Below are 19,146 nucleotides of genomic sequence, written 5' to 3' on the forward strand. Positions count from 1 at the left end.
ATTTTTAACATGTGGACCTACGGTCTACTGTATTTTTGTCATACTGATGCCTTGCTCGGGGGTGACGTGGGGGATCATTTTGCATCATTTTCGGGATGCAGGCTGTGTGCCCTTCCATGGTTTGGTACATTGGAAGGCGTGGGTGTGGTCTACACATCGGTGTGCTTACCAGGGACCTGTTTACATCGTGTCACTTCCGTGTGTGACTCGGGCACTATTTACAAGCTTCCAGCACTTGTTATGTTCTCCTGGAAGTGACAAGGTCTTTATCTCATCGCTTCGGGAGTGGACAGTGTGTTCTCCAATGACCACCCGGAAATGACACTGATTGTTTTGATCGCGTCACTTCCGTATGGCACTCGGGGATTATTTATATATTCACAGCACCAGTCAGGACCCCCCCGGAAGTGATGATGTTGCATTGCGCCACTTCTGTAGTTGACAGTGTACGTTCCAACGCACAACAGTGTAAAGGTAGATAGATTGACTGCTAAGTAAATTCATATAAAAATAATTTTGATATGTATTTTCGCAGGCCGTATATATGTATTCCGTACTCATTAAATGAGTTATGTCACCAGTATAGAAGTGGGATATATCGGTATATAACGAGATAGAGGCATGGAATGCACGCCCGGCAGCCATTTTGGCTCCAAAAAAAAGGAAGTGACACGCGGTGACACAGGATGATAGAATCTTGCTTAATGGGCTCATTTGGTTATAAAAGCAAGTCTGGCTGCACTCCACTGCCGCCATTTTTTATTGAAAGCGCTTGATAAACTGCATAAATGTGAGTTTGTTACTACATTTTTTAATACATTTTGATTTTAAATGGAATTACGCTATATGGCCCTATCTTTCCATTCTATGTGTTCATCACTCTGAGTTGGGCCTCTATGTGATTGGAGAAAACCTACTGTTACCATTTGTGTTTGGGAAAGACTGCTCTGACGTTTTTGGCATTCCAGCAGCTGTGAGTTCGAATTCCCACAGATATCATAAAAGCGTGTACGACCCTTGGAATATATATTCTTTTGGGTCAGATACATCCGGTAAGCCCGCATCTGCTGAGGTGGTGGTATTGGCACATAGGTGTTCACATGTTAACCTTCTAAGATCGGATGTGTATCTGAAATCTAACTACGCACGTGGGACTTGAATATTTTCTTTGAAACAAAGAGACTTTATATTTATAACTTTTTTCTTTGCTTTTCTCTTTTGTTTTTTTATTTTTGGAGACATATAAGTACAATTTCATATGGAATTGGTCTATTAATATCTTTTGGTGTTTATTAGTATAAATTATTCACCATAGATATCACGAAAATCTACGTGGTTATACACGCGGATGTTATATACTTTTTCACAAAGTTTTCACAATATTTTTTAGCGCTACACTTTCTTACAAATTGTACACTTCTCAACTAAAATATTAATTTTAGTGTGTTAGCAGCTTCTAGATATTTGGATAGTGCAGTGTTTTTCTTTAGAAAATGTTTTTTTTGTGCCCACTGAGCTGTGCATATGCAGCTTAATGTCCTATCCTTGGCATAGCTCAGTGCTAAAGCAAAGGAATTCCTATGCGTAGGAGTAATACCATTCCCATTTGGCAATCAGGATGGCTGAACCACATGGAAAAAAACTAAGAAAAAAATGTTGGCGCTGACAAGGGAGTGAAGGCAGTCAATATCTGTGGGCTTTAGTCACGATTTAACATGAATGTCAGCAGGGAAATTTCTGGGAAGGCCTCATCAAAGTTTTGCCATATGGCCCAAAGTTCTGTAGTCATGCCCCTGTATGGAATAGTTGTATTATTCATCTTGTATTGACATAGTTACATAGCTGGTTACGTTGAATAAAGACAACAGTCCATCCAGTTCAACCTGTGTGGGTGTTTGTGTTTAAGAAAAAATATTTTCCCATATCCCTGTATATTGTTTTTGCTAAGATGCACATCCAAGAGTCTTTTTTAAAACTATCCATACTTCCTGCCGACACCACCAATTGTGGAAGAGAGTTCCACATCCTTACCGTCCTGACAGTGAAAAAATCCCTATGCAGATTAAAGGAGTTGTAAAGGCAGAAGGTTTGCATTAATGCATTAAGATAAAAAACCTTCTGTGTGTAGCAGCACCCCCCTAATTACATACCTGAGCCCCTTCTTTCCCCAGCGATGTCCAAGATCCCCTCAGCCATCCAGAACAGTCCTCCTGATTGGCTGAGACATAGCAGCGGCACCATTGGCTCCTGATCAAATTCAGTCAGCCAATCAGGGGAGAGAGGGGCGGGGCCCAATCGGGGTTCCATGTCTGAATAGATACACGACACTCTGACTCGGCTTGGGTGCCCCCTCTAGCAAGCTGCTGGCTGAGGGGCATTCAAAGGAGGGAGGGGCTAGGAGCAGCGAAGAGGGACCTGAGAAGAGGAGGATCCAGGCTGCTCTGTGCACAACAAACTGCACAGAGGAGGTAAGTATAACATGTTTGTTATTTTAAGAAAAAAAAAAAAGCTTTTACAATCACTTTAAGGGTACACCGCTTCTCTGCCAGTCTTGACAGTAAATTGTTTGCGGCTAGGGTACGTCTTCCTTCCTATTTGTTTACCATACTGTATAAAGCAGGGATATGCAATTAGCGGACCTTCAGCTGTTGCAGAACTACAAGTCCCATGAGGAATAGCAAGATTCTGATAGCCACAAGCATGACACTTAGAGGCAAAGGCATGATGAGACTTGCAGTTTTGCAGCAGTTAGAGGTCCGCTAAATGCATATCCCTGGTATATAGTATAATATCATTTTTTTAGGGACTGGTACAAAGTATTACTTCTGAAACATACACTGTTTTAACTAGCAGCAAACTTTACTGATTAAGCCAAGGGTAAATAATCAAGAAGCAAATGTTCCAAACACTGCAACGCTATCTAATAGCAAGCTGTAAGTGTTTACCAGTAATTAAAACATAGAACGAACTTTCTGTAGAAAGACATTGATAGCATACCACTATCGCTAAAATTTTCCTTCAAAAATATAACTGTGTTTCTTCTGCTTTTGGTATCATACGGTTTACTTTAGAACAAAACTAAACAAAAGTAGCTTATTCATATTTTTTTAGGTTGATTGCTTTCTTAAGCTGAATTATATATATCACATACAATAATCTTTTATGTTCTGTAAATACGATAAAAAAAAGGATTTGTTGCAATACTCACCCATTATATTGCACCTTTAAACATGACCCCCCATATAAAAAGGTTCCCAGCAGGCACACTACCCAGAGAATAAGCTTCATCTTTTTCCGGTAATTGCTGTTAGTGTTGTGCGATGACAGCTTTTACTAAACCTCTGTTAGTTATCTGCATGGATTTGTGACCTGGCTGAACCCTTACATATAGATGTTTACTTTATCACCCTGCATCGAGTATTGCATACGGGCAATAAAATGATATATGCTCCACCCAAACCCTGGCTTAATAAATATTTACCACTGTTATATATGTTATGTAGATATGCAAGAAACCTGGACAACTCTGCTGACACTGCCTCCCAACTGAAACTATTATCAGTATCACGTTTATAGATAGAGTACACAGGCTTTTGAAGTGCCTTAATCATTAATTTTCCACATACTTGTCATGCATTTACCGTGTGTTTGCCATGAGATCCCATTATATTGTATTGTGGAATACACTGTAAGCAAAGCAAAGACTGATCTCATACTAACCCAGGGGCATTGCTGAGTCTACAAAAGATCTGGGGCTAGAGCCCATAGCATCGTAGTAAAGAAAGTCATACACTTGGGTGGGCATACACATGTATATACAGTAATATACGTTTGTGTGTGTATATATCTCTAGAGAGCCCCCCACTTACATCAGGGTCTCCAGAGTGCCCCCCCTTACATCAGGGTCCCCAGAGAGCCCCCCCTTACATCAGGGTCCCCAGAGAGCCTCCTCCTTACATCAGAGTGTCCAGAGAACCTCCCCTTGCATCAGGGTTCCCAGAGAGCCCCCCACTTACATCAGGGTTCCCAGAGAGTCCCCCCTTACATCGGGGTCCCCAGAGAGTCCTCTCTTACATCAGGGTCCCCAGAGAGTCCCCCCTTACATCAGAGTCCCCAGAGAGCCCCCCCCCTTGCATCAGGGTCCCCAGAGAGCCCCCTACTTACATTAGGGTCCCAGAGAGCCTCCCCCTTAAATTAGGATCCCAGGAGAGCCTCCCCCTTAAAATCAGGGTCCCAGAGAGCCTCCCCTTTGCATCAGAGTCTCCAGAGAGCCCCCCCCACACTTACATCAGGGTCCCCAGAGAGCCTCCCCTCCCCTTGGAGAACCCTGCAGAGACTCGGGGCTATGGGCCCCAGATTCGGGGCTATAGCCCCAAAAGCCACCCTCTAGCAACGTCACTGTACTAACCTATACTAATCTCAGAAGCCCATGTATAGAGATGACACAAAAACACTAGATATGACACCAGTGATTGGTACTCTTGCAATATGAGTCCTCAAGTTCTAATAATAAACACTGCACACAAATTAAGCAGAGGGAAAAACACAAGTGTGTGAATAAACAGGTTATGATTTACACAAGATGAAAAGCTAAGTTGTAAGTATTTTTCTACATTATCATCATGTCCATATAAATTGAATAAGGCCGGCCATAGATGGTTAGAATCTCGGCTGGTTCAGCAGGAACCGCCTGAGATTCGATTAGTGCGCAGGCAGACTGAATGTACCAAGTTAATTGATCGATCAACTTGAGTACAACCAGCCTGCCGGATTTACTGATAATCGTTAGTGGCCGCTGGGCGCAGCTTCCTATAAGGGGGGATTCTAATTACATTTTCCTGGGCCCCATCTGGTCTACAGAGGGAGCAAGAACCTGGAGGACAGCAACGCATGGCTGCACATGCACTGCACACAGTGAGTGGAGCACAGAAGTTGAATCCTGCACTGTGTCTCACTTAGGCTTACACACAGCATAGCAGGTCATGGTTATCAGCATTATGATACTCACGCAGGTAGCACAGTCAGCATGTGTTCTGTGATGGATCTGTTACAGTGTTGTTTGGTGCTTACTTTGTTATGGCTGTACTGGGTTATAGTTTGTAACACACAGTACAGCCATAAGTTAACAAAGTCAGCTCCCAAAAGCCAAGTGACCAGTGGCGGCCCATCCATAGGGGGCGCGCGGGCGCCGAAAAGGCAGTCAAAAAAAATGTAAAAGAAAAAAAGAAAAAAATTTAAACATGTCCCTTTAAAAAATATATATATTTTTTAAAAATGTCCTTATGTGCACTGTGTCCCAGCGCTGGGTGCAGTGCAATATGGGAAGCACCACGTCAATACAATGATGAGATTGCAGACGAGCCGCTTCATTTGCCCCAAAAAACGCGCCACAGTCTCCGGCACGATGGAACCGCCTAGCAAGTGCACATAGACTCTGATGCATTGATGCTTATCAACTCAATCCTTTTTTCTGGTGGTCGCAGGGCAGCCCAACAATCCCACCCCCCCCCTTGCTTATCAAGTACAGGGTAAGGATTTACAGTGATCGGTTTGATCTGTGAGAACTGACCTTGTAATGATCTGATGGCAAGTGTGTTTATGGAAAACATCCAGATAACTATAGTTGGTGGCATGCAAATAAGGCACAGTTGTATGACATTTTTTTTTCATTTGTGGGATGCGATAAACCACATTAAAAGATTTTGGGTAACTAGCATGATTATCAAAATAAATCTAGCGGATGGGTAACTGTGGCCAATTTATAGTGCCCCCCCCCCCCCTTATTAACTCTGTTAAACTTTGTTTGGACAGACGGCAGCAGAAGGTGCACATTTGTGTACACATGTGTGATCTGTGACTGTTTTCAGTAAATTCTCAGTAGATTAATACCTGTGCTGTGACCAATAACGGCAGAAAGATCTCGGTAAATCCATGCCTGTGACCGATGATCGCTGTATGATCTGTGATCGATAATCATGGTGGGATCTTAGTAAATTCATACCCGTGATTTATAAATGCAGTATGATCTCAAAAAAATTCATACTTGAGACTCATGATAATGGTATGATCTGAGAGACTTTATACCTGTGACTGATGATTGTATGAATTCATAAATGTGACCGATGATCGCTGTATGATTTCATTAAATTCATATCAGTGACTGATGATCCCAGTATGATTTCAAAGAATTCATACCTTTGACAGATGATCTTGTATGATCTCAGAGAATTCATACCTGAGACTGATGATTGTGGTATGATCTTATACTTGTGACCAATGATCGCAGTATAATCTCATACCTGTGACCAATGATCGCAGTATGTTCTTATACCTGTGACTGATGCTTGCAGTATGATTTCATACCTGTAACGGATGGTTGTAGTATGCTCTCATATCTGTGACCCATGATTGTAGTATGATGTCATACCTGTGGCCTGTGTTTGTATTATAATGTCATACCTGTGACCCATGATTGTAGTATGATGTCATACCTGTGTCCCATGACCGTAGTATGATCTCATACTACTACACAGAATGTGCAGCTTGGTATATGATGTGCAGAGCCCGGTGTATAATGTGCAGCCTGGTATATGATGTGTAGAGCCCTGTGTATAATGTGTAGCCTGGTAAATGATGCGCAGAGCCCTGTGAACAACAAAAATATGGCTCTTTACAAGAAAGAGCAACCAATACTGACACCCTTCTTGCAGCATATATGGTTACCAGAAAAAATTGTTTCCTTGTCAAAAAAGGACCAAGGGAATATGTTGTATCAGCCCAAAAAAGTCTGTTTTGTAATGCCAACAAAACTAAATTCAAGTCCCAAGGGTCCAGGGGTTACTTAACCGGAGATTTAATTGAGTTACCCCCTGAATAAAGTTATAGACCAAAGAATGTGAATCAAGTGATCATTGAAATAATACAGATAAGGCCAAGACCTGTCCTTAGAAAGCACTCAAGGTCAACTTTATTTCTCACCTCACCTGCAGAAAGAATTCAAGGACTCTATCTGGAATTTCCTGAGGTGCAGCTCCTGGTCTGGACAAAGGCTTTGGTGTCAGACACATTGGAAATATAAACCTTGAATTCTCTGTTTCTAGCTGATAGGAATTAGATTGAGCATAAAGAATGGTCCCGAATGAAGCCACCATTTTTCCTTACACGCAAAGTTGAATAGGAAAAAAACATCTTGCTTCGACTACCTAGATCAGTCCTTTATGGTGCTGATCTTAGCCTGGGGTACGAATACCCTCTTCTGGGTGTACCTATGATCAGACCCAAGTATTTTCTTCATGTTTTAAAGAAGATTCCTCCAAGGTTGAGAATCCGACCTAGATATTCCAGGTAGTTGAATGTGGTGACCACACTTCTGGTCTAAGCGGGCCACCGACTGGTCTAACAAGAACGGCTAGGTAAACCATAATCGTTATACCTTGGGCCCTCAATCTGGCTAGAAAAGGAGCCAGAACCTTGTACTTGAGGTGTACCAGCTATATCAGAAAGCAGAGCTACACACTGAAAAAGAACATGTTCCACTTTGAAAGAAAATATTACTAGTGAGCAAGGAAATAGGCATATGGAGATATGCATCTTCATGCAAAAAGGCGGGTGATTATATTCAGCAATTTAATTTTAGATTTTTGAGATCTAGAATGTCCATTTGGATTTAACCAAATCCCAATCTCTGCTCCTACATGGGGCCACCATGAATATTTTTGAGAAAATGAGGAGACGAAAACTCTTGGAACTCCAAGCTATTGGAACTATTGAGGAAGTCCCTCATTCGTCTTGACATTCCTTCAGCCAGATCCCTGAGAACTGTAGAAGAAATCTCCCTATTGAGCAAGTGGGGACACCTCCTCATAAGAAGGCTACAGTATCTTGTAGGCTTCCCCCTCAAGATCTCTTTTGTCCCAGGGGTTAACCCTGAGGATTACCCTTGAACCTGACGGCGAAGGCCGTCGAGACTGGCTGGAGGCTGATGCCCCTGGCACAGAAGAAGGAGCTTTGAAACAAAAAACACATTAACTTCTTCAGTTAAAAGGCAAACGGGGTATCTTTCTTTTACTAGAAATTCTTTAGATGTATCCAAAATATCGCCAGACAGTTGTCTTACGGCAAAAGGCCTGGAGCCAGGAGCTTCTTCCATGATGCTTAGCGAAGGCGCAATCTGTCATAGCAACTATTGCAAACATAAAGCTGCCTCCTGGACCTGCTGAGCAGGATAACCTTAAACACCTGTTAAAACTGGTTTCTCAACGGTTAACCAATTACTGTCAGCGCAGGCTGCCAGAGAAAAAAGTGTTTTTAAAGAAATAGGAATTCCAACCTTTTATCCATTGGATCCCTAATGCCACGTACACAGGGCCGGACTTTTCGACAAACTAGGTCCGACGGTCTTCCTGATGGACTTCCGGCAGAGTTCCGACGGACTTTATGAACGAATGGACTTGGCCACACACGACCGGACTAAGTCTGTTCAAAAGTCTGTTTGTTTTGAACGTGATGATGTAAACGGGACTAAACAAGGAGGTTCAATAGCCAGTAGCCAATAGCTGCCTAGTATTTGGTCCATAGGACTAGCACACAAACGGTTTTCACGATTTTTAGTCCGTCAGACTTGAGTCCGTCGGATAGATTTGAAACATGTTTTATTTCTAGGTCCATTGAACTTTTGGAAAAGAAAAGTCCACTGGAGCACACACACGATCGGATTGTCCGACAGATTTCGGTCCGCCGGACCAAGTCTGCCGGAATGTCCGATCATGTCTACGTGGCGTTAGTATTTGAGTAATGTCTGCTGGACAAGTCAAACGTACTCACAAAGGATATAGTAGCGTTAATTACTGGTATACCCCGCTTAGTGAATTTTCTCTACCATGGGACAAAGTGTGAAAACTTTTAGGATGGAAAATAATGCTTATCTAGGTGATCCTCCAGATAATAAAAAAATTTCCCAACAAAAATGGACAGGAAAAAAGCATGCACAGCTTGATGAGGCTTTAGCGAACCCAAACACTCAGTTAAGGGCACATAAATGTGGAGAGGATCATTCAGCAAGAAATTGTACCATCAATCTTACAGATTGTGAAAGCTGACTCTCCCGCAACTGCCACCTCAAAAGAGGAATCAACAGCCTCACCACGGTCCCCTGAGGGAATCATCTTCTTCTGGCCCTAGTTCCTCAGTCTCTTTGAAAAAAGGAAGAGAACCTGTTGAATCTTGACCATACTGGGATGCGATTAACCACTCAGGAATGCAATTAAAGTGGCTAAACTTCTTTTAAAAACCTACCATGGCTGAGGAAAAATAGTAAAATGAACAGGGCTGCAGTGTTGAAAACAGTTGCAAACATTTGATTGCCCGATGCTCACTCTGACCAGCCACCCCCTCTCACGGGAGGATGCCATTTGAAGAGTAGGATTTCCAGAGCTTGAGGGAGACCCTTTTAGCTCCTTTTTTGGGGGTGTTTCAACCCCCCCCTTTTGAATATGGCCCGAGGCACAAAGTAGAGATACTACTAGAAGAAATCACATCCATTGCTTGAGCAATAGTCAGCCACTGCCGCTGCTATTAACACTCAGCCAGATGCAATAGTAAATGTGTCAAAAGAATTCTTGTATCACCAACCTCCTTCATGCCCCTCACTTATGTGTCCCTCCGCAGCTTGCATCAATAACATTAGTGCTTTTAAAAACACTCTTATCTGCAGAGGGCATTGAAGGACACCAACGCTGTGCTAAGCCCTGCCCCCCTCCATTGCCTATGGCCCCCCTCCTCTCTTTCAAATAAAGCACTTTCCCACGTGAGTGCGGGCCACTGATCCTATGGGATCTTACAGAGAGGGGAGAAAATGGTGCGGAGAGCCTTGAAGCTGCCGGGTAATTTGGCGTGTTGTTCTTTTTTTTTCAGTGCTTCTTGCTCTTGAAGAGGGGTAGCAAGTAGCACAGTTGGGGGCATCTGGTGGGGAGGAAACCACCCAGGCTCACCGTGGGTCTGCTCCTGGAGGAAATGGAAGCTGCTGCTGCTCCGAACGCATCGTGAGCTCCCTGGAGGAAGCGTGAGAAGGTATGTGCTCTATACAGCCCCCAGTGGTGACACATAGGCATGACAACATTTACTAATTTACTAAATTCAAATATTTCTTAGAAAAACTCCACTTACTTTTCCCGCTGCAGGGTTTTCTGTGGTAAAACCAAGAGACCCAATCTTCACCCTTCACGACGGGTTCTGTTAAACCTTCAGGAGCCAGGGATCCTTGAGGAAACCCACAATCCTGGACCTGTAATAGCACCACCGCCAGTAAAACAAATTGGCCTTACTACCAAAAGTACTGGATCCTGGGGTCCAGCTCTCTAAAAAGAGAAGCATTACAGGCAAAACCTAATTTCTTCGGATACGAGGTCTGGGTACCATTCAATTCAGCCTTTGAATGGATCTGGCTGCATGGCTAGCTCTAGCAAGGATTGCTCCAGAGGAGCTCAGCACAGCACATCTTCACTTGTGACCAACAACTTAGACACTTCCAGTAGTGGGAGGGGTTATATAGGTGGTGCACTTTTTAACCTAGGGCGTTCCAGTGTCCATCACCTGAAGATGGCCTATAACCCACATAGAAAACTACTATGGCTCTGTGTCACGTGATGTACGATAAGAAATCCTCATTTTGGGTCAACCTTGAAGGAATAAAATAGGTAAAATAGAGATTAAAACTGCATTATTTGCAGATGATATGTTCATTTTTTTCATCACAGCCAGAATATCCCAGAGATTCAAACAATATTTGAACATTACAGTCGATTTCTGGTTTGCATATAAACTTTAACGGAAGTGAGATACTACCAAATACAACTATGCACGATAGAAAAATATTATACATAGAAACATATTCCGTTTGTGTTATTGAATGAATATAATTCGCATCTAGGGATAAAAATTGGTACCTTTGTATGCTTTAAATTATCCATCAATGATAAATAAGATTCAAGATTTGGAGGTGTGGACTGATCTTCCACTCTCGCCATTTGGGAAAATCCATGTTATTAAAATAGTGAGTTTAGCCCATCTTCTCTATCCTTTACAAATATTATCAATTTCTTCTTAAACATAAGGATGTGAATTAATTAATGAAGGCTATGACTAGGTTTTTATTGCATGGGAAGACACTACGAGTATCAATATTTACTCTTTCCCTGCCTAAAAATAAAAGTGATCTTGGCCTTCCCAGCTTTAGAATTTACTATTTAGCTTGTTTATTGAGACATGCCTTTGACTGGCTAACATCGGCGTTGAGGTATTCTAACTTAGATATAGGGATAGAACAGGCCTCTCCCTGGGTTCTCTCTGCTTTAGTACACACTAAGATGAGAAAGTCTGCCTCTAAGTCTGCAGGCTGACTTACTTTACAGGGATACAATAGCAGCATGAAGAGAATTTATGAAAAAACAAGGAATATCTCCCAATGTATCAAAGTTCCTGTCAATGCAGGATAATCCATTGTTTCTACAGACTAGAGATTATGCAGCTTTTCAAACCTGGAGGCAGAATGGGTTGATTATAGCATACCAATTGAAACATACTAATTCTTACTCGTTTAAATCTTTTGAAACAATCTCTATGGAATGTAATATTCTGAGCCAGCATTACAAATATCTAGTTAACCTAAGGTCCTGTTGCAATAATATGCTCTATGCATTCAAGCCAACCTTATTGGATAGGTTGATAAGATATAGTGTAGATACATTTTCCTATCTATACCATCCTTCGAATGATATCTGCTCTAAATCAGTGAAAAATACAAGCGTATAAAATAGGTGAGCTGATTTTTCCCATAAAAATCTGGTGGAAAAATGAATGGAGGGATACAACTAGGTTTGGAGAATAATTATAAATAAGAATTGGGGAGAAACTCTATTTAATACTTTGCATGGAGTATACATCCCATTTATAATAAATGTCTCATCACTGCAGGAATATGTCCAAAATGTAATCTATATAGACTTATGCTGGCACATTGTTTGTGGCACTGGTGGGAGCAAGTGATGGGAATGGGATATATACATTTGGTTACAGGTATCACTATTCACAAATACCCTTTAATGTTACTGATCAGCTGTGATCAGGCTGCGGCAATAAGTATTATAAATAGGTGCATATTTAATCTGCAGTGGTTTCATATATGTTTATTGACAGCTGAGAGAGCCATTATGAGTCACTGATTAAATAGCACCTCTCCTATAGTGGCAGAATTAATGACAGATATGAAAAAACTTATATATATTAAAAAATTAAGTGTGGAACTTTTAAATAGTTAACAATTTATTTAATACACTCTAGAACTGGTGGAGATACAACAATTTATGATCATATGAAAATATACAGAATGGTATAGCAAAGCTTATACTAATACTAATTTGGGTAATCTTAAACGTAACTCATAGTAAAAACCTTCTTTTATTTATTTATTCATTATTTATTACCTTAATTATTTGAAGTGGAGCTGGACCCTTCTGTTCAGTCAGTGAGGCTACCGCCTGTGGCTGCTGTGCTGTTGCATGTATGGTCAGTTGTGGCACCAGAAATTTGATGGTTTGGCAGTTTTGTCAAAAGCGTGCGCATGTCGGGAATGTGGCTCTTTTGAAACTGTTGAATTGTTGGGTTTAGTTCTGCTTTAATATATACGGTAATGGGATTATTGAGGGTTGCTGTCAGATGTGGATAAAGATTATTGGTTACATTTTTTAGTAGATGTTTTGTTGGAATTATAATTTTTGGTTTCTGTAACATACTAAGTGTGTTCTAATCATTCTTTTTCCAGAATGGTTAAGTATCATAATGCTAGAGCAATTGGGATGTAAGTTTTGGATATTTCTTGATATTGTACCATTCAGAAAATTAAAAATAAAAATATAGAAAAATGTGTTGCAGAGAGCAAAACACCTCCCAGCAACCAAGGTTCAAAACAGCTATGCATATGTATTATCAGATGAAATGTAGAGCACAACCTTCAGCATGCAAATGTTGAAAGGATGCAAACTTAATTGTATAACTTCCATCCAAAGTTCACTCAATGTCTGTGATAAAATTGCTAAATGCAATCATTGACCAATGCTAGAAAAAAAGAAAAAAGTGACCTGGCATTGTGTAAAATCCTCATTATATTTTTAATTAAAAAAAAGATATCTCATACTCACAAAACAATTATGTAAGCACGTATAAAATTAAATATATTAAAACAGAAGCTCTATCAAACCAACTGGCACAGAATTTCAATTATCGAACCCCTACAATAGAATGTAGTTGTTGTCCCAAATGCATTTCTTCAGAGTCCTCTAGTATTAGATGAAATATGTACAGTGCTCATAAAGATGTGGTAATCTTAGGGTCAAAACTTTTTGAAATTTCTTGAGACATACCCTATAATTTATTTTGTAGAATCACAGCATGGAGTTTAATATTTTTTTTTATAAAGGTCCAATGTAGGAGGGTCAAATGTGTCCAGTATAGTATTATGGCTTTACAAACGTAATAAAGTAGAAGACCTAATAATGTACAAACTGCCGAAGAGAGGGTTAATGATTGAGTATGGTATGGGTTGCAGTGGAATAAAAGTAATTTCTGTTATGAACTCTGTAACAAAATTACAATAATCCAGACTTTTGTGACAAGTGCAAAATACATGAAAGAAATCTGCTAAGGAAACAGAACTTCTCTAGAAATTTTTATAAGAGGAGGGAAACACCGCATAGAGTCTTGCCTGAATCAAATAAATTCCGATGGGTTAAGTCTCCACCCCCATAACCCCATAGGACCAGCTATCTATAAGTTAGAGACCCAGAGACTGCACGCCATTCTTTTCTCTGCCCCCATCAATGGATTAGCAAGCAAACTTTCTTACCACCGAATAGTCCCAGCCAGGTTCGGCCTCCTCTGGGTGGATGTCCTCTTTGTACAGTCTCTGGTGGTCTGTGGGGCATTCTATTCTCAAGGAAAGGCTTCAAATAAGCCTGTGTACATATTTCAGCATTGTCCATAGTGTCTCTGCTGGAAGTTATTTGTTCATTGCCAACAGTTGCACGTGAGCATGTGCTGGGGCAGTGACATCATTAGGGGGTGCCACAACAGGGGTACTCATTTTAAACTCATATAGCATTTTCTAGGCACTGGAAGCTATGGGGACACTATCAATATTTTTTGGATACTTCATTTTGACTGTTTTGCATCCACTTACCTTGCAGCTCTTTGAACTTCACTAGGGGTTATTTTATGACTAGTCAAGCTCTTCTTTCTTGCTTTGCTATTGGTGCCTAGGGCTAATGTTTGTGACATGCCTTAATGAATTTCATTAAAGGCATTAACTGACAGGGCTGAGATTTTATTTTTGACTCCTTTAGTGGGTAAAGTTTTTTTATGTTGGTAGTTCAAGACCATTGGTTGAACTATCAGCACATTTTAGAGACCCATCTAAAAATTACCATTGGGAGCCGGGCTATTTTTGGTTATCCCTAGATGTGACCTCATTATATACATGCATCCCTCATTCAGCTGAACTGACCGCACTTGATTATTCTCTGATAATGAGAATATCAATCCATTACCATCAAAATGCATTTCCATTTTCACAAGGTTTGCGCCAGAACATAATTATTTTCAGTTCTTGGACAACTATTACATTCAGTGAGTTAGTACAGCTATGGAAGCACATTTTGCCATCAATTATGCAACCTATTTTATGGAATTTTTGTAAGTTCAGTACATTTGGTCAAACAACCCATTTGCAGCACATCTGTCAAGGACATAGCCATCACAAAACTGGCAATGTTGCCCAGAACCAACATGGATAAATTCCCTGCTGATAGAGCCTTCTTCAGCCCCTCTGAGCCCAGCAGACTGGGCCGGTGCGCCCTAGTGGTCAGGCGGTGTAACAGCAGGCCAGGTGAGGCAGCACACAACCACAGCATGGGAGAGTTAGTACCAAGTGTGGCGGCACCAGCGTGGCTGGCGTTAATAAAGCACACATAACTTAACTAGTTCTACAATCTGCACTGATGCTCTGGGCGGGCTTTCAACCCCCAAACCCCCCCCCCCATATTTACAGTCCTGCCTCTATATTGAATATCTACTGTATGTATCTGCTTCAATAAACCAACCTCAAATCTTGTCCTGATCTACCTTGGTGAAAGTGCATTCAATTACCAGGTAGTCAATTTTTGCAGTCAAAGAGCCTTTACAGGTCTCTATAGCAGCTAAGTGATTGTCCCTCTGAGGAGTCAAGGTTAGAGCAGATGTAGGGAAGAGGTGTGTGTGTGTCTCTACTCACAAATGAATTTTCAGTGGATCTACTTACTTGCAGTGTTTTCCTTTCCAAAAATATTTTTATTAACTTTCAATGTTCCTCTAAACATGGAGCACAATTCACTTATGTGGCACCATATCAATAGACATATAAGACGAGCAAAAATAAAGAAAAAAGGTTTTTAAAAGTGCCATTCTTAACCCCAAGAAAGTGAATACTAGGTTAATTTAAAATACAAAGTACATTTTATTAATTTACATTTTTATAGACATAACTATATCCATTGTTATTTGGTTAATGTACCCCTACTATGGTCATGTGATTAGACTTTGCTACCCAGACTAAAACAAATGATATTGCTAGCCAAACTAAAACAAATGATATACACTGCTGCTATAATAAGGGTTAACTAACCGTAATAAGCCAATTTCAAAAATATATAATGCTGCTCATATATACATTTCTTGTGCTATCATAAATATACCAAAATTCATAAATATATAAAGAGTACTAGTGCCAATTATAATTCATAAAGTCCATATATAATAGTAATTAGTGTAGTTTAAAGTGCCAGTGCAAATACTCCTTTCATTAGTGCAGGATTCACAGCATTGTGCTCTCTTCCTGTGCTCCCCACTCACCGCCGGTTACTGGCTCGATAGAGTCTGAATGGCATTTTAGTATCCTGATGTAAATTGGATGGTGTTGCGCTTTAAATCCTCCTCCACTCCTCTGATGTGTTCACCAATATCAATGCAGTGCATTTATGCCATAGGGAAGAGATCTCCATAGCGTAATTCTGTTTGACTTTATTAAATTGTTAAAAAGTAATAGCACTTACCCACATGACTGTTACGTGAGCATGTAATGTTGAAACAGATAGACACCCCTGTGCGTTCCAGCCACCAGAATTGTAGTCACACTACGTCCCCGCTTGACTCGTTACACCCCTCTCACTGGGCATCCTCAGAAGAGCTTCTGGGGACTTTATGAATTATAGTTGAAAATAGTACACTCTGTATATTTATGTATTTTGGTATATTTATGATTGCATAACAGCTGTATATACTGTATGTTTATAGGAGCACCGCTATATATTTTTGAAAATAACTATATCCCTAAAAACATTTCAGTGCCGTTACATATTGTAGGTAGGAGGCTCCCTAAAAAAGGCACTCATTCTGCTAAGCCATAGCCCATAGGTATACATATAGAGAATACTGTTCAATATTCATATAGTATAATAACTGTATTTAGGCCAGACTGCAGAAACAGATTAGGTTTTACTATGTGCCCATTCCATGCTTTGAGACTGCCTGGGGCATCTTGACTATGTGGGTTTAGTGTCACCAGATATTGGTTATACGTATGTGAATACTCGGCTATGATTATATTTATGCTAATTTTTATATTCTAAAATATAGATGTACGTCTGTATATTTTGTAAATAATTGTGATCTATTCCCTAATTCAATTATTTAGTCAATGCTAGAAAAAAAATCATGCTCATGTAAAAGTTTTGACTGTTACAGATATTAAAATAAAGCTTGATGTAAGCCAACAAGAACTGAGAGGCTCAGATGTATCCAGAGAGTGCCAGAGAAGATTCTTGATGCACTGCTGAAATGTTTTTCATTGATATATTCCATAATGGATAAAACTCCAGCTGTGGCCTCTTCACAGTTTGGTTTAATCTGGTCTTCTGGAAGCACAAATCCATATGTCCCATTATCTCTAAATTCAAATGTGTATGCTAAAGAAATTCCAATGTCATGAGCCCAGTCCATTGAGGAGCCAGCATTGCTATCTGTTAAATATACAGAGGAGAACAAACAAAAAAAAGGTTAGCTACATTATAGGCAAGCAAAAAGCACTCCATTAGGTAATATGGTTGGTCTCACTTAATTAAAATCACTAAAATGATTTCAGAGAACCACAGAGGATTACACAACAAAATATTTTTCAACAGTCACAAAATATGCAAATCTGTGCTGGTATGAATTTTTGACTACAAAATACAAGAAAAGCCATGGGAGCTAACTATGCTCTCTGTATGGCTAACTTAAAGTATTTGTGAGAAAAATATTTTTTTTTTTGAGAGAATGGACACATTTTAATAATATGCCTGATGTTTGTGTGTGTGTGTGTGATAGAGCTGGACCGATAGTGAAATTTGTTTCTGATGGCTATACCATAAGTGCACTTTTCTTCAAAGAAGCAGATCCATGATTAAACTATAGTGTGGGTGGACCCTGTTCTGGTACTAGGTTGCTATTTCTCTGATAGCAACAAAGGGAGCACTCGCTACATGGTAAATTCTTGATGTGTGCAGAGGAGCAACTGGTTAAAGACTTTTTGAAACATTTAATTTTTAAGAGCATCAAATACAGCCAATGTGTTTTGGTTGGGAAAAGTCCACCCCTTCTTCAGGGCTTAAGCATTCAAAAACTTTAGTGCCCTCAGAAGATGCTAGTCTTCATTAAATCTCAACATGGGTCCCTTAGTACATTCTGTTGTGATTTTATTAACATCAGTTGCTCTTTTTGCATCAGTTGCCCTTTCTAAAGAAAGGGGAGGCTTTTTCCTTCTGAAATGCATTGGCTGCATTTGATGCTCTTAACCATTAAGGCTTGAGTCATACCTAAACTGGCCACGGATCACACAGCAACGCTGTCCATACCTGTTCTCCATTTCAGGGACGAATCAAGGCAGATTATTGCCTGAATTCAGCCCTGAAACAAAGGCAAAGACGCACTGTGCAGTGTGCTCCGCAGTTGCTCCATAAAGAGCTGGTCACATTCTCCTGCTATGCGGATTGGATGCGGGGAAACCTGCATCCAATTCGCATACTGTAGGTGTGAACCCAGCCTATATATTTTTAAAAGTTTTTTTTTAGAACTGTTGTACCAGCAGCTTCTCAGCACACATCCAAACTTTTAATAATATGGAAAAGATCCATTGACTTTTCATATTTCTGATCTGGAAAGGAGATGAGGGGCAGCACAATGGACAGGTGGTCAGCACTTTCAGCTAGCAGCCCTAGGACCATTGGTTCAAATTCCAGCCACGACACTACCTGCCTGGAGTTTGCATGTTCTCCATGTGCCTGAGTGGGTTTCCTTTGGGTAAATTGGCCCTAGCTTGTGTATGTATGAATGTGAGTTAGGGACCTTAGACTGTAAGCCCCTTGAGGACAGGGATTGATGTGAGAGTACTATATATATATATATATATATATATATATATATATATATATAAAGCTTTGTAATTTGACAGTGTTATAAAAGTACCTGTATTAAACAAAAAATAAAATGACCCCTAGTAGAAGATTTGACATTTATTAATGATACTGACAAAAGCAGTTTCCTTTTTCTGATGAAAAGAAGTCTAAACTGAGCATTTTTTGATAACGTAAAAAAAACTATGTGTCTAAATGTTAAGCCTATTATGCATAATAATACTTTAGTTTTATGACCATTTCAGCATAATGCAAAAGTCGGGGGTTTATGTTTGTTGGTAATTTTGGAAACTTGTATTTGTATATTAATAAGAATAATGTTGTGACTAATAAGTAGAAAGGGAATAAATACCCATGCACTGCCTATATATTATGCTTATTATTATTCTTTATGAGCTGCCTGCGACCAACAACATGTGTTTTCACATTCAAAATCTATCAATCAATGTAAGGAAGTGTCCCATGCTTTTTCAACAAAATAAATGAACCATCACATGTATATCAATAAACACAAATATTCAAAACTGCGTTTCTTATTTTGTATATCAATACCATGCAAATAATATATATATTTATATATTTATATTTATATTGTGACATTATAAAAGGTGAG

The 19,146-nt window shown here is 40.0% G+C and overlaps 2 protein-coding genes across 2 annotated transcripts in view; both read right to left on the minus strand.

The window, feature by feature from the left end:
• LOC143924260 (carboxypeptidase O-like) overlaps positions 1 to 3,373 on the minus strand; it is an 84,732-nt gene extending 81,359 nt beyond the window's left edge. The window contains 2 exon segments of the mRNA XM_077448468.1: positions 3,209 to 3,309; positions 3,311 to 3,373. Of these exon segments, the coding sequence (XP_077304594.1) occupies positions 3,209 to 3,309; positions 3,311 to 3,358 (149 nt within the window). The 5' untranslated portion in view covers positions 3,359 to 3,373.
• Positions 3,374 to 15,521: 12,148 nt separating this feature from the next.
• The window catches only part of LOC143924262 (carboxypeptidase O-like), a 70,635-nt gene continuing 67,010 nt past the window's right edge, over positions 15,522 to 19,146 (minus strand). The window contains exon 11 of the mRNA XM_077448469.1: positions 15,522 to 17,102. Coding sequence (XP_077304595.1) covers positions 16,831 to 17,102 — 272 coding nt within the window. The 3' untranslated portion in view covers positions 15,522 to 16,830. The remainder of the gene's footprint in view (positions 17,103 to 19,146) is intronic.

The sequence above is a fragment of the Lithobates pipiens genome, unplaced genomic scaffold (assembly GCF_037356315.1).
Source record: "Lithobates pipiens isolate NorthernLeopardFrog02 unplaced genomic scaffold, aLitPip1_a1.2 Scaffold_22, whole genome shotgun sequence".
Lineage (NCBI taxonomy): Eukaryota > Metazoa > Chordata > Amphibia > Anura > Ranidae > Lithobates > Lithobates pipiens.